The sequence below is a fragment of the Cydia amplana genome, chromosome 13, assembly GCF_948474715.1.
Source record: "Cydia amplana chromosome 13, ilCydAmpl1.1, whole genome shotgun sequence".
NCBI classification, from domain to species: Eukaryota; Metazoa; Arthropoda; class Insecta; order Lepidoptera; family Tortricidae; genus Cydia; species Cydia amplana.
The window spans coordinates 6,823,424-6,839,634 of NC_086081.1; the positions used below are offsets into that span (position 1 = coordinate 6,823,424).

At 36.9% G+C, this 16,211-nt stretch overlaps 1 protein-coding gene across 1 annotated transcript in view; it reads right to left on the bottom strand.

Annotated features, from left to right (window-relative positions):
- LOC134653418 (homeobox even-skipped homolog protein 1) overlaps window positions 1-16,211 on the bottom strand; it is a 42,146-nt gene continuing 25,935 nt past the window's right edge. Inside the window, exons 3-6 of the mRNA XM_063508780.1 lie at window positions 15,133-15,240; window positions 10,053-10,220; window positions 2,873-3,014; window positions 1-250 (exon numbers count right to left, since the gene is read on the bottom strand). Of these exons, the coding sequence (XP_063364850.1) occupies window positions 141-250; window positions 2,873-3,014; window positions 10,053-10,220; window positions 15,133-15,240 (528 nt within the window). The 3' untranslated portion in view covers window positions 1-140. The remainder of the gene's footprint in view (window positions 251-2,872; window positions 3,015-10,052; window positions 10,221-15,132; window positions 15,241-16,211) is intronic.

The window sequence follows — 16,211 nt, forward strand, 5'->3', positions numbered from 1 at the left end:
TCAATGTCATGACTAGGCAACGTCGGCAGTTGAATCGCAACGCCACTGTCTCGTCTATCGTAGCTTCACCTTTTAGGCTAAGGGGGCGCGTACGGCGACGCCGACGCCGACGCCGAGTAGTCGGCGCCGTGGAGCAACGATTAGGTCTGGTACTGCAGCATAGGCGCTGTGGCCAGGTTCGCGTGGTGCCCGCTGTTCATCCGCAGGGCTGATAGCGACTTGTTGTACCACTCGTCTTCTGCGCTCATGCCTGTAGAAGAAATATGGTATAAGTAATTTAACCACATTAAATAGGTGGATACTATTGGGCAGATCCTGTTTTCATATCGTTGCATCCGGTTAATCAAATTTAATACAAAAAAACCTTAGCAGGACGTATATTTTTGGAATAACAATAACCTCATGGAATTTTCTTTTCGGTCTCTAATACCTAGTACCTATTGTCGTCTACGTAGACGTAGCTGTATGTAAATGTATACATACACACGCTACATTTTAATACACATTTTGGAAAACAAATTTCGTTCATTCATTCGTGAAAACTAGGGTAGAAAAATAAAACTGCGCAAAACAGGGTACGCGGCAAGTGGTTTCGTCCCGCCTGCCTCTAGCTCGAGCTATATATAGGTGTATATAGGTCGGCGTAAGAGGGTCGGGAAGCGAATAGTGAGGCACTGAATCGACCCTCGCGTTTTCTCAAGATGCAATCTCGCCGCAGGAAATAAGATATTTGCCAAGACGCCGCGAGGCCGCCCGCCAAAGTAAATGTAGTGGAAATTTTCTTATTAGAATATCTACGGTACGATGCCTTGCCTCGCTCGTTTTTTGCTACGCAGGAATCTTCCAGACCGGCTCTTGTTACACGCTTTATCGCGTACCTACGCGTTTTTCTTATACGCGTTACGGGGGACATTTTTTGAGCGACGGATGTTAATGGAAAAAATTCCATTACATTAAGACTAGATCCAAATGGAACATTCAAATACCGTTTCTTTTAGATGCATACTAGTTATTTATTAGATTGGCGAGTAGATTGACACCTTGGAGGATACAACTAAACGGAGTAGCCATTAACAGGCTTTCCCCTCTGTCGAAAATAGGCGGCCAACGGTCATACACAATGTATGGACTGACGTTTATCTGACATGGCTATTTTTACGTTACGCATACATTTGACGTTCCCCTCCCCCGCAAAAATCGGCAGACTGTTTTGTACAGAAAATTACAGACATGGCGTCTCCGTTTGATTATATCCTCCAAGATTGACACTGAATAGTTAAATACTGAAAAACGTAGTATTAATTTAGCCCATTACCTACCTAATATTCCAAATATTCACATGTCATTTCATCGCATTTCATAGATGCCTACTTATCTTTCTGCACATTAAATCACCGCGTAAACTTGCTATACTAGATTCTATATCCATAACAGTTTGCCAACTCTAACGGCAAATTAACAATTCTGCCTGTATATAGACGATGATCTGATAGATATTAGTTGCACGTACGTACCGTACTACAAATTATTAATCTCCGGCCACAGACTCAAGGATCATTGGATTAGCGATACCCGCGTCTTCGAAACGCGCATGACATGTCGAAGTCACGGTTAATGGTTGCACTTATTTCTATTCTAAACGGGTGAACTAAACTATTTATTCGTTTATCTAGCTAAAATTTTAATAAAATTTAATAATGTCAATAAAAAACTGAGAACATAGGTACACTTATAATGTGTTTTCGATATATACATATCCTGTATGGTACAGGACCATAGGTATCAAATAAAACTTAGTTTCCGAATAATAGTGTAATGATACGACTGATACGAGAAACAAATACGAAATACGAGTATATGCGTGCTGCATAATTTAAACGCATCGTTCTTCGTTCTCTCTTTAATTAAGACCTTAACTTGCAGAATTTTCTAAGACCGCGGAAACGTCGTTTTTTACGATCATCTGATCCAAGTTACTCAAACAATGCGGCCGACAAAAAGAGCAAGTTTTCTCATTATTATAAGATAAGTATTTGCTTAAAACGGAGGTTGGCACTGCGATCCTGCGCTCAACTTTATAATTGCCTCGACGGCCGTAATAGAAAGTTGATGAAAGTTGATGAAAGCTGCCTCCCTTCCCTTCGCAACTTACGTCTTAGCGTCATGCTCGAACGTTGAATAATATTAAAACTTTATTTTTTATGTTCGATGAAAATGTATTAGTTGAAAACAAACTTGGGCTGATACGGTGTTTACGGAATTGAATATATTTTGTTTAGTAGCAAATACTTCATTTTACTTTGTATTTCGTACATGTTAAGAGTGTGTTAAGACAATAATTTATCTGGCCTCGTTAATCGTAATATTCTAGTATTTATTAATTTAATGTATTTGTTATCCTTATTTTAACCTTCGGAAATGTAAATTACTCTACCTATTTATTGCATTGGATACACGCTTCCTTATTAAGCTTGCCTAAAGATAGAGAGATGTAGATGAAAATATGTAGATATAGCAATACTACAATCGTCCATACCTCAACAAAATGGCATCAGAAAGACTTTGACATCATAAATTATACAAATTGACAGATTAGTCTAGACTCTTTAAAAATAATAAATTAGGATTATTAGATTTATTAGATTGTGAGAAGAGAAATTATCATGGCCGCGAAAAAAAATAGATTGAGCTCAAACAGTCGGCACCAACTAGCATGGGATACTCTTTTTTTATTTTTTATTTATTTATTATAAATGGGCTTACTCATGGCCACAGACTATCCGAGGCGAAGACGTGGCCTACGTGGCTCTACGTGCAATCACACGTTTATGGTTCATGTCACCACCATGACAGCCTCAAAATATCAACTTACCCATGGCATCTTGCCTCATGCCGACGGCACTCATGTTGGCCCCGTGGCCCATGGAGAAGCCCTGGGTCATGGGGTACGAGCCGCCGCCCATTTGCGAGAGCGAGAAGATGTCCTTTTGCAGCTCCTCGTAGCTCCCGTGGTGCTGCGAAAAAAAAAAGTTACACCGGCTCAACGAAATGATAAATATGCAAAAAATAACCGAAAACAAAATCAGTCCCGTTTTTCTTAGGTACTTATAAGCTTAGCTAATAACTAGGACTGTTATAGGAGCCGCTAATGAGGTCTACTTGCGAGCGATTAAATTCTCGGACGATATCAGGCATGGATAACAAACTGGCCTTATTGATGTATGTTTATCAGCGATAAATTTTTGTATTTGTGGATTAACCTGTCCTATCCCAAGGGCTCAAATATGAGCCGTAAATAAATTTTCCAGATTTCCCACGAATTTCAAAACCTCCCACTTCAACTCCCACGGCTCAAATGGTGAGCCATACTGGGAGACAACGACAAAATTAGTTTTCGGGTCGTGGGATCGGACGAGTTAACCGAGCGTGAATTTCACGTTTGAAGAGTTGCGAAAAGTCAGGGTTTATACCTAGCTGCTGAATGTGTAAATTTTTGACAAGTGTCATGTTTAATTATCATCAGGCATCGGAGTTTTTGTCGCATGGTAAGACTAATAGCAAGCTATGGAGTCGACATTTGCCATAAATGTAAACTCTTATTCATACTCATACTCATGATTAATTTTATTTAATATGAGAACAGATTACTAAATAGTTACTACGTATATGAGTTTAATTTATTAAACCTCATTTGTTGCAATAGAGCCGAAAGTGAATGGAACTGTCACCTAAGAAAATAACCTTCCGCAATTAAAAAAGTTATGAATTAATTCTATCACTACTGTCATTGATTAGTTGTTTACTTGAAAGATATTTTACGTTTCAACATGTGTCCGTTTATACTTTCATACTTATTTAAACGAGAAATTGGAAAGATTAATCAGATGTGCGATTTGGTCGAATCAATTTTATCAGCGGTCAGTACCTACATAACATTAGGTCTTTCGCAGCGATGTAGTTTGTATAGTTGTATGTTAAAATAGTTGAAGTTATGAATTCATAATGTAATAGAAAAATATTTTTTTTATATAATTTGACTAAGATAATATACACGACTGACCGCTCTAAAGGCATTTTAAGATAAATTAAATAAATGAGTATGAGTATGAATAAGAGTTTACATTTATGGCAAATGTCGACTCCATAGCTTGCTATTAGTCTTACCATGCGACAAAAACTCCGATGCCTAATTATCATTATCTAAGTAGTGTTTTCCGGTATTTTTTTGCAGCGGCTCAGTCGAGAGGCAGTAGGTAGTACAACACAGTGGCATCGAGTTTAAGGGCCTACTGCAGCCGCGTCTGGCGCTTCGTAAACCACGCCCGCTAGTTCTTCCCTCCCCGCTAACACGCACACATGGAAACGCTTCGCGCCGCACGTGAAGTTTGTGTGACCTTTTAGCACCATCTAACGTTACAGAAGTTAACTACCATTATACGCGGTCGCTGCGGTCGGCCAGAAACTTAAATTCGGAAAAAATTTAAACAGATGGCGTTGTTACTTGTTCATAATAGCAAACAATAAAAATAATTAATAAACCTGAATATTTATTGTTGTTTTGGAAGATGTTAACAGCATAGAAGCAGCAGCGTATATAGCATATACGTTAAGAGTATTGATAATAAGAAAATAGCACAAGAACAGAAAAGAGATTATTTTTGATAAAATATGATGAAAACAGATTTACTTGATTACGCTCACCTGACTTTGCGGTCACTAAATGCAAATTTCAACCTTATTGTTATGGGGTTACAATACCCCTGGGGTTGCAGGTGTCCATAGTCGTTATTATTATAAATACTTTGGTTGAAATGCTTTTTAACCCTCGAATTTTTCATAGGTACAGTCACCTGCAATAATATGTTACTCTTCGACGGCCGCAAAAATATGCGACACGCTCGCTCTTATGGCTCTACAAATAAGATCTAACATGATCTACCGCAAAACGGCCTTCGGTGTGTAACATATTATTGCAGCTGACTGTACTCGTATTCATTGTTGTATAGGTAGGTATTAATATCTTTTATCCGATCGATTTGCATTTATTTGAAATAAATCACAGTGTTTAGTAATTATATGTTTTATTGAATAAGAGATTATTTAGGTATGTAATGAATACAGGGTGCCTTTTTGAAACACTCATTTTTAGGGTTTCGTAGCCAAATGGCAAAAAACGGAACCCTTATAGATTAGTCATGTCTGTCTGTCTGTCTGTCCGTCTGTCCGTCCGTATGTCACAGCCACTTTTTTCCGAAACTATAAGAACTATACTGTTGAAACTTGGTAAGTAGATGTATTCTGTGAACCGCATTAAGATTTTCACACAAAAATAGAAAAAAAAATTTTTTGGGGGTTCCCCATACTTAGATAGAACTGAAACTCAAAAAATTTTTTTTCATCAAACCCATACGTGTGGGGTATCTATGGATAGGTCTTCAAAAATGATATTGAGGTTTCTAACATCATTTTTTTCTAAACTGAATAGTTTGCGCGAGAGACACTTCCGAAGTGGTAAAATGTGTGTCCCCCCCCCCCCTGTAACTTCTAAAATAAGAGAATGATAAAACTAAAAAAAATATATGATGTACATTACCATGCAAACTTCCACCGAAAATTGTTTTGAACAAGATCTAGTAAGTAGTTTTTTTTTAATACGTCATAAATCCCCTAAATACGGAACCCTTCATGGGCGAGTCCGACTCGCACTTGGCCGCTTTTTCTGGATAATTTTGAATTTCAATTGTCAGGGGTGCCTACATTATTTTTTAATACATTTTACAACGACAACAAACAAAAGTTCAAATTCGCCGTATTTTTATTACCCGGGTCGATCGCAACAAAATAGAAAATCATGTTTTTCAAATCTAAGCGTTATTGTAATTTATCTCAAATAACCAAAAAGTCAATCTGACTAGAACTTAAAAACGAACTGAATTATTTTAATATGTCGATTTTTCTTGGTGACCCAGGAGAATTTTTTTTGTATCCCATATAAAAAGAGCGTATCCCAATTCCCAATCGCGTATCGGTTTTGGTTTTTACTTATAAGTGTGAAAAATATATTTCATATTTCATTTATTGCATAGTCATGAACATAAATTACATAATAAGATGTTACAGTTAAGTTGGTCAATTCATGACACCCTGTTAGGGCACACAATATTTAGCTTACTATCTAATACCTATAAAACATTTCATAACATATCTATCGTTATCAGTGTGTAAAAAAGAAATAGTCAAATAATAATAACATGGTAAAATTAAATAAAAGATAAAATTAAATAACATTCCATACATTAACATTTCATGCAATAATTCAAAATTCCATGTCACAACAAATTAAGTTTGACGTATTTTAAGTAGGTGATAGATGATATAAAAAAAAAACATCGACAAATTATGTTCAAAGAATTAATATCAAAACAGATGTCATAATTAGGATTGGCTACTTTAAGAAAGGGACAGAGAGATTTAATCCTCTCGCTCTGCACGTTTTTCTCATTCCTCCTTGTCAAGCCAAAATAAACTATAAAATGATAGTAACACAGTACATTGTAATATTCACTTTTTCCACGGTATCATGTCATTGTAAATTACTTATGTGAAATTGTAGTGGCGTGCGACTTTCAAACCGGAGGTCACGGGTTCGAACCCCGGCCCGTGCAAGTGAGTTTTTGTAAGTAGGGACCTTTTTTTAGTGGTACTTAAATATAATAACTTTTCGTATTATTGAAATAAAATATTTTATTCAAACAAACTTAATAATATAATAATTAAAACGAATAATATCCATTAGTTTTTAATATTTATTCAATTATTTTAAATTATTTGAGCATGAAACATACTAGATTTATTTTTATCATTACAATAGAAAAAAAGCAAAAAATATATTCTTATAGATAGTTTATTTTCAAACAAAAATAAAGCAAAAAGTTACGGTTAGATTCTGATGGCTAAATACCAAACAGCTACCGATACATTTCAATATCTGTCGAAATTTCCTAACCCGTTGTAACTGACAAAGAGTATAGATTTCGACGTAGCATGACGTAGCCTAGCAAACACGCACACATGCGTAACGTATAGGCCTGTAAGAAGGCACCATCATAGGTTTACCTCCGATTCCGTTACTACTCAATGGAGTTACGACTCAACGTTTATTGGATATTAAAATTTTACGTAATTCGGAGCGCTGCGCGAAGTGACATAGGTCTTACCTCTTTGAGGCACGACGGCCATCTAACATTACTGGCATAAAGGATGCATTTATGACTTTGACGCATGACAGAATGAGAAACCGAACTGCGTAAAATGGGCGTTTGCTGTTGAATTCATAAAATCAAAAATCGATAACAAATCCATCGGTAAAGGATAATAAGTTAATATTTAGTTCTTTGAAAGTTAAGACGAGATGAAAACCTTTGCTGTAAGGTGGGTTGTGCTGGATATGGATGTGTTTTCTAGTTGCACGAAGCTAAAACCGAAAAATGAACACGTAAGTTTGGATTTATTTTCTATCGAGAAAATTTTAAGCATTCGTGTTTCGACTACTACGAAATCTCTTATCATATAGTCAAGAAACATATATCCGAAAATCACTACTGTTTGTTTCCGGGGCTAGCCACTGCCACCTTTCTAAGATCCTGTTATTTTTCGATGCACGGCCTTAAGGGTGTTATAATAAAGCGTACCTATTTATTACTGCACTACTGCATTAATAGTGACCACAATTCACAATACAGTATAGCTGTTTCAACCGTAGCTTGATGAATACAAACGTTACTTAAGTCACTATCATGAATCAGAGGCGCGATACTGAAACGCGCGTTTGTATCGCGCACGTGTGACCGACTTTAGTTATGGTTTTACCTGTGTCAATTTTTGGCGCAATTCATGGTAATCATTATTAAGTGGTGGTCGTTTATCGCGCACTGATCGCAGCCCGCTAATGGGCAATCGCGGCCGCCATCGCGATCGGGTTAGGTCTTGCGTGAAATATTTTATTCATAACATATTATATAAATTAAAATAAACTTATGGGGTTATTCAAAGGAAAAAAAGTAATGTAAAACAAAAGTAGAGGCAATTTAACAGAGTCTCATGAGTTCACTGAGAATAAGTAGGAAGATTTCGATTAGGTACCAATTACGAAACATGCCTAAATTTGTTAACACTTAAAACGCTCACTACGCTAGGCTACAATTTCGCTAATATTGTGCCCACAAAACAAAAACGGCAAATACATAATTTACACTAAATATAAAGTGTGTCGCTTAACTTCAAACTCGGGCAAATTCGACCCTTTCAGCAAATATCTACCCTATCACTTTTTCTTAATACCAAAATCGCATAATCTGACAGAAGGATATAGGTACCCAAGGTACTCAAGTGACCTATTTTCATCACGTAAGTATGGTCAAAAGTATTAATTTATGACCCATTTCGTACCTTGTCACAGTGACGATCAATATGAAAGTCGCTAGAGTCCTCATACTATTGTCACTGAGACAAGTTACAAAATGGCTTATAAATGAAAACTTTCGACTGTACCTATAAGTACAAAACCAGTCCTCTACCAGAGCCATCACACTTGTATCTATTGACAACGGCTAGACATACACGTCTAGGACGCATCTCAGCTAGTCGGAGTGGTCTGAGATATATTCAGTCTCTCTATCGTATAATAGCTAGACTTGATGTTAGTCCGTAGACAGCAACCTCTGGCTCATAGTTCGACATATTGTATTACATATGTTTACTTGATCTCCAAGTGCGTAGACGGTGTGCAGGTTAAATAATGATATTCGATGACTTTGATCGTCTGTTATCAAAGAGTAGGTACTCCTTATCAGTAAAAGAAATTGTACCACTGAAAATATGCAACATGGCTAAGGCCAAATAGAATCTTATTGCCAGGCTTTAACTCACAATGAAAGATTACCATCGTTTACTGTAGCATATAGAATTAGAGTAAACTGAAAGCAAATAGAAATAACCTGATTTATTTGTTTCAGGCGTTTTTCATAAGAGTAGAACCACTATAATAATAGTAATTTTTAGTCATAAAAGGTATATTTACACCACAATGCGGCAATTCTTATTGAATACACGCTCGCAAATAAATGTCGGTTTACTTTATTTTTGGATACCAGTATATTATTCAAATCACATCAGCTTTAGAGAATCGATCCATAGGTCCGAATCACATTACGATAGTTTCACACACCTGTCACTCACCATAAAATATCGAGACACATTTCCACCGCAATCAAAACAAAAGCGCCTCAGGCTGCATATTTTCGCGTATGACCGCGCGCCGCGCAATCGGATTATCGCGTAATCAGCGTTGATTAGCGCCGCATAGTAATGAGGGGAAAATTGCGCGCACTTGGCTGTAGTGCATTGTTTTCAGCCTGATTGTGCCTCGCGAGGCACGGGACAATGGCGGCTATTGGCAAAGTTTAGCCGTGGAATATTGTAAAGCTTCAAATGATCGATGTTTTCGAATTTAAACTCAGTCATACTAACATTAAGCTAATACGTGAGTTAATCCATAAAAATAGCATGGTCGATTGAATAATTTTATGGTTTAGACTCACTTGTTTTTAGTCACTCGCGCGACATGTATCAATGAATTATTCAATGTTACTATGTCTCACAACAGTTTAAATTCGAGCATGATCGATGTTTTATTCGAACGTGTTGAGATACATAAAACAAAAGTTAAAAAAAACGTTATCGGAAAAAACACGGGTCACTGTGGCAATTTTCATCCCATCCCATTCCTTTTTAACCGTTGCATTGTTATTTTATAAAGTACTGTATAAATAAATAATATTATTTTTTAATGTACAGCAATGTAAGGTATTGACGAACATAATGTAAATTCATATAGATTAGCGTAAGAATAATTTATACTGTAATTTATCATTATGAAATAAATAAACTAAACTAAACTTAACTACAGTAAAGCATACTAGATTTTATCTACCTAGCATAACGATCTACTATGTATCTGCTAAAAGTTGCTAACAGTTAGTGGTAGTACCAACCTGTGGATACCGGTTGATGGTGTTGGGGTGCGGGTAGGGCTGGTAGCCCCGGTAGCCCTGGATGTTGCGCATCATTCCGTTGCAGCCAGGTAGTACCGCCGGCGCTAGCGCCTTCTGTAGTTGCTTCTCTTGCTTGCGGTATTTGGCACGCCGATTTTGAAACCAGACCTGAATCAATAATAATATTTCGAGCTATGTCTGACAATTTTAACAAACAAAAGTTCCAAGTTGTCGAATAAAACAATTTATAATAAAGTACGGTCACTGTCGACTCATCATCTTCCTCGCGTTGTCCCGGCATTTTGCCACGGCTCATGGGAGCCTGGGGTCCGCTTGGCAACTAATCCCAGTAATTGGCATGGGCACTAGTTTTTGCGAAAGCGACTGCCATCTGACCTTCCCAGCACCCAGAGGGTAAACTATATAAGCCTGTATTGGGATTAGTCCGGTTTCCTCACGATGTTTTCCTTCACCGAAACAACCGAGGTGTTGGTACTGGTAAATATCAAATGATATTTCGTACATAAGTTCCGAAAAACTCATTGGTACGAGCCGGGGTTCGAACCCGCGATCTCCGGATTGCAAGTCGCACGCTGTTACCGCTAGGCCACCAGCGCTTTTTTTTCAGGTCGCTGTCGACTAAAGTAAATAAAGAAGCTTTATCCGAAGCTCAGTTAGTAAACGTAAACGTCATTAGGTTCAGTACGTGACTTAGTTTTAAACGATTTGCAGTGTGCCAAGGCTGACAGCAAGCTTTACAACTACTCATTATAAAGAAAGAGAAGCTCATTGAGTAATCCGCTTTGACATGTTTTAATTTTAATCGTACTTATTGTAAAATAAAAACATACGAGTTTATTTTCACACACATCTATTTACTTAAATCCTACATATTCAGTGAAATAAGATCCTTAGACTATTATAATTTATAAGTTACTTCTATTTATAGCTACTTCTCTAGAAAATCGTTATAAATGAATATCACAAAAACTACTTCATAGCGATTTTGTATGTCTTTCTCAAAAGTGAAGCAATAATTAGGATTAGGAATACATCATGGTTTAATTTTTCGGTCTTCAAACTCATAAATTGCGCTAACATTTGCTTTAGTTATGCATTTTTATTGTTTGAAGAAAAAATGAAGCTCGAATATTTGTGCAAAAACACTTTGTTTAAAAAAGCGAAATCGATACGCCGTATAGTTACTTATAATCGAATGAACCGCTCACGAATACATACTTCCCTCGCGTAATGACATTAACTACAACATAAAAGACGAAACAACAAAACATAGTAGCTCGTATAGTCTAATCTGCGTGTTGTCACCAGGAATGAGCGTACGTCGTTTGATATGGTGATTACAGCTGATTAGAGGGGTGGGCCTGACGGGAGGGCCGCGCCCTCTACGCACTCTCCATATAAATAAACCGATACACCCTATATAGGTATAGGGAAGCCAATCCCTCCCTACACGTACCTATATACTTGTATTAACTGTAGGAGGAAACGTAAATGGGATATTAGTTTTTGCGCTGACATTCTACGCGTTGTAGTGGAAAATGAGGCAATATCCGACTGGTTTAAATGACGATGCGAGGATTTTGTAGCTGTGTTGCTTTATTTTTGAAAGCGATGGAATTGTTTTATCGACTGTTTTATTTGTTGTTGTATCAGCACGCACTAGACTCCATTTTATTGCATTAAGTTACTAAGCACAAATTTTATTATTAAGTCTAAATGTAAATACCTACTCGATAAAATATATTTGATCAAAGTTAAGCGTATGTCAATTACATCAATTTTGCCAATTACCATCTTTCAATTTGTAACTTTAAAAAAATCGGACCCTGTATCTATTCAATGTTCATTAGTAAGCAACAAACTTGAGTACCTAACTATAGAAGATTAGAGCAAAAAAATGACCCCACGGGAATTAGTGCTGCGACGAGTGACTCACTGTAGGTACCTACTGCGCATATGTTGCCAACGTCAAATACTCGTAATTGTACAATGGCGCGCAAGAGATATGAGTGGTTTGACGTACCTTTTTAATTTTATTTTAGCCAATTAAAACTTTTATTGCCTAATCATAACGGGAAATTATGAAAACAGATTTTATTTCAGTAACAGTGAAAAGTGAAATGAAAAACAAGTGAAAAAATATGACTTGATTACTTACATATCAAACCTTATAATTATTTTCAACTCCTGTCATATTAAGGTACGGAACCCTCCATGCGTGATCCGACACCCACTTGGGCAGATTTTAAGGTTCCGTAGCCAAATAGCAAAAAACGGAACCCTTTTAGCTTTGTTATGTCTGTCTGTCCGTTCGTCTGTCGGTATGTCACAGTCATTTTACTTGGAAACCATAAAATTGTAATGAACTTTGGAATTAAATTTAAGAAGTTAATATGTCCTTTTTTTTGCGGGCACTCCAAGTACAAATCCATAGTGGCATATCATTGGATAGGTAATTAAAAACAATAAAATTTTAAGGTTTCCTATGTAAACACTTTTGAAAATAATCGCTTCGAAAATCCAAAACAAGGTGTCCGGCCCCCTCTAACTTTTGAATAGAATGAAAATACAAACAAAAATTAAGAAGATATAGTTTAGTAATTACACACCATGAAATGTTCTGAAAATTGCTTTTTTAACTAGATTTTACAGCATGTAACATGCACGCTAAGAGTTGTTTACCTTTCAGGTCGGCACTGGGGCAAAACGCACAAAAAGGCTCCAAAGCAATCAAGAGTTCAACAGAAAATGATGGAAGTTTTCCTACACAAAGAGTAATTTAATGTGCCTGTAATTTTCTATTCATTTTGATATTAGGTAGGTATCTACTATAAATATTTTTTTTGAGGAAAGCAATAAATTTTCCCCGGTTTTATAATAAGTTTTTTTTAATGCGATGTGTATGTAACACAACACACACCCACATATATAATAACGGCCCGATTCAAATAATGCTTGATGTCACAGCGATACGATAATATGTTAGTGTCAAAAGTGACGTTTTTGTTGAAAAACTGTACAGTAGTTCAAATAAATTTGCCTAGGCACTTTTTCTGAAACTTCATTAATTTCATTATACTCGTAGCAACAGTTAATAGACAAGAAGACACGGTCGATAATTATTTCATTTGCACCAGTTCTTATTTTTTTTGAACCAGCTAAGATGTAAGATAAGAAATCTTCACGAGTAATAATGATGATCTAACAAAATTTTCTGACATTTTGTAATCAGTAAACTGAAAAGGTCGCTATAATCAAGTATTTATATTGGCTAAAACCTGTTAACCTTTCAGATAAATTCGTCTCGAAGCTACAGTTAAAGGCAGATAAAGCTTAATTCAGTAAAGATCCCTCGCTGAAGCTAAAACATTTCATCGTATAACAAAGACGGATAGATAGGTATTTTCCGAGGCCGAGGTATCCGGAGAAAACGGTCGCCTTTAAACTGAAAAAGCACGGGATCCAACAAAACATTTTCTTATTTCCAATTGTAGAATTCATTTGAGGGCAGAGACAATGTAGGCGGCGCGCGGGGAGGATGAACGGCTAACTTCGTTACGGATCCATTTGATGGGATTGCAATGCCTCAGGGGCCACCCGCCTCCCGCTACCCTCGCTCGCCCGACAACGCTGTATTTTTATATCGAAATTTCCTCTAGAAGGAGGGAAAGCTACGTCGCTGTCGTCTTTAACGTTTACATTCTTATGTAGCGTCGCCTAAACGTTAATAGCCTCCTACGGAGCGCGTGCGAGCGTACCTACTCACACTCTTTCAGCCACAACAAAGAGGTCCTATGTCTCCATTAAGATCCTATGTCTATGGAACCTTTCGGTCGAGATGTGTGCGCATGCCAGCGCTCCACACGTGGCACATACGCCAGTGTTTCACGTGCTTTTAGCGGTAGGTATGTACATCGTACGTCCCCGATCTAATGTCATTTCGTGGAACCTTTCATTTTCTTAAGTCGAACTTCGCTTATTGCCGTTGAAATAAAAGAGTCATTTACCGTGTCTTGATGGAGTGTCAGTGAATAAAACATTACTCGTTTGAACTTATATATGAGCGTAATGGAACACTCTATTGTTAAAATGTGTGTAATATTTGCTTGTTAGGTATTTTCTTGACAAAAATTAAAGAAAGTGCTCGTTGTAAGTCTGAATAAAACATCTAAAGCGTCGAATTAGGTGCCCGGGGGACAAATCAATAGCGCGCGCCCTGAGGGATTGAGCAATTTTAAAACTGAGATAAAGATCGCTCGGAGTGACTGCAAGCATTTCGTATTCATACGGTCCAGACGACAGATGGCGTTAATTCAATCTGCCTCCGGCCTACGCTCTAAATTCTATTATGCGAGTATTCGCATCATTGATATTTCGACAATTCTGTTCAAGCTCTGTTAGGGCGATATATTTTGCGCTTTTCTATGACCTATATGTATTGTTTTGGTTTTGTGAATTGGTTATAAAGCCTTTTTTTGATTTGATGTTTCGAAAATTTCTTACTAAATATGTAAAGTATGTAGGCTAAGTTGCAGAAAAATATTACTTCTGTAATGACCTTGATTAATAGCTCTTTAGCTTATCGATTTCCACTGCACACTGCCCTAATTACTGTCCAATATCTGGGTGACCGAGCTTCGCTCGGAAAACATATAAAAACTCGAAAATGCGCGTTTTCCCAGAGATAAGACCTAGCTAGATCGATTTTTTGCCCCCGAAAACCCCCATATAGCAAATTTCATCGAAATCGTTAGAGCCGTTTCCGATTATTGACATTCTGATCTTGTTGTCAAAACAACTTAAATAGCTTGTTTGCGGAAAACGGCTCTAAGGGCACTAACAATAAAGTTTCAAAACATTAATTAAGCGCATTAGCTACCTATTTACCTGGGTTAAGTCCAATGGATTATAAATTTTTTTTAAACAAAAAACTACAATGTTTAAGTATATCAAAGGATTATATTATTATGTTTATATCAAAGGATGATTGTAGCTTATCCGCTCGCAGAATGTAGGTATCTGCTTCATAAAAGATACGAAAAACTGTTAAAAAACTAACCTGTATCCTCGCTTCATTCAGCTTCGTGGTCCGCGCGAGCTCTTCTCTACAGTAAATATCAGGGTAGTGTGATTTCGCGAATGCTGCTTCTAATTCTGCTAATTGTTCCTGTGAAACAAACATTCATTTTAGCACTTTTATTATATAGCAAGAGATCTAAGGTCCACCACCTTGCATTTTGGAGACAAAGCAAACCGCTTGGAACAGGTGTTCCTGGGGGTGATCTGAGCTGATTTACCCCGGTTGCCGAGAGGTCCCCCCCAGCAGGTGGGCAGGGGAGGGGGGGGCAAAAGTGCCTCCGGCGCGCATCACTCTAAATTTTATATCTGCATACATCTAGCAACTATATCAAGTTTGGTGTCTTTTTCGTATAATTCGAGGATGGAGAATTCATTTCTGTGACTAAACTTTCACTCACCCATACAAAAAAATCGAGAAATTCAAAATTCAAAAAAAATCTTTACACTTTTTTTTTTGAAAATCCTCTACAAAATTAAAACTACGAGGATTTGCTCTACAAAAAAAATACCTGTCAATAGCCTAGTTATCCTTATATATAGAATAGTAAACTTCTCAATCATTTTTCTTTTATAACTCTGTAAAAAAAAATATTTATGTCGCGCGGCGTACCTGCATTGTAAGAGCAGTATGCAGCTTTTAGGATTTTTAAGTATGTTTTGATGGTTTCTTATAAGTTATTATGCTTCTTTTTGTAGATTAGATTAATATATTACTTCTGGACGTGATATATATGCAAATATAAATGAAATATATAAATAATAATAATAAGTGATTAGACTGAGATATTATAACTGATACTAAAGGTGAACCTGGAAACAAAAATTAGTAGTAATGTAATAACAGATAGACTTACATAGTTTACACAATTGTTAAAATTAGAATTAGGTATCTTTCTCCTCTTAAGTTAACTTGCATGACATACAATGTACATCTGGTCTCTCGCGATACAGGCCTAGCCTAGTGCGGGGACTCCTGGAATTTCGGCATGTCAATTTAGTTATGCACAACTCTTACCAGTAACTCGTGTTGTAACCACTGTTGTATCCTTTCCGTGCAAT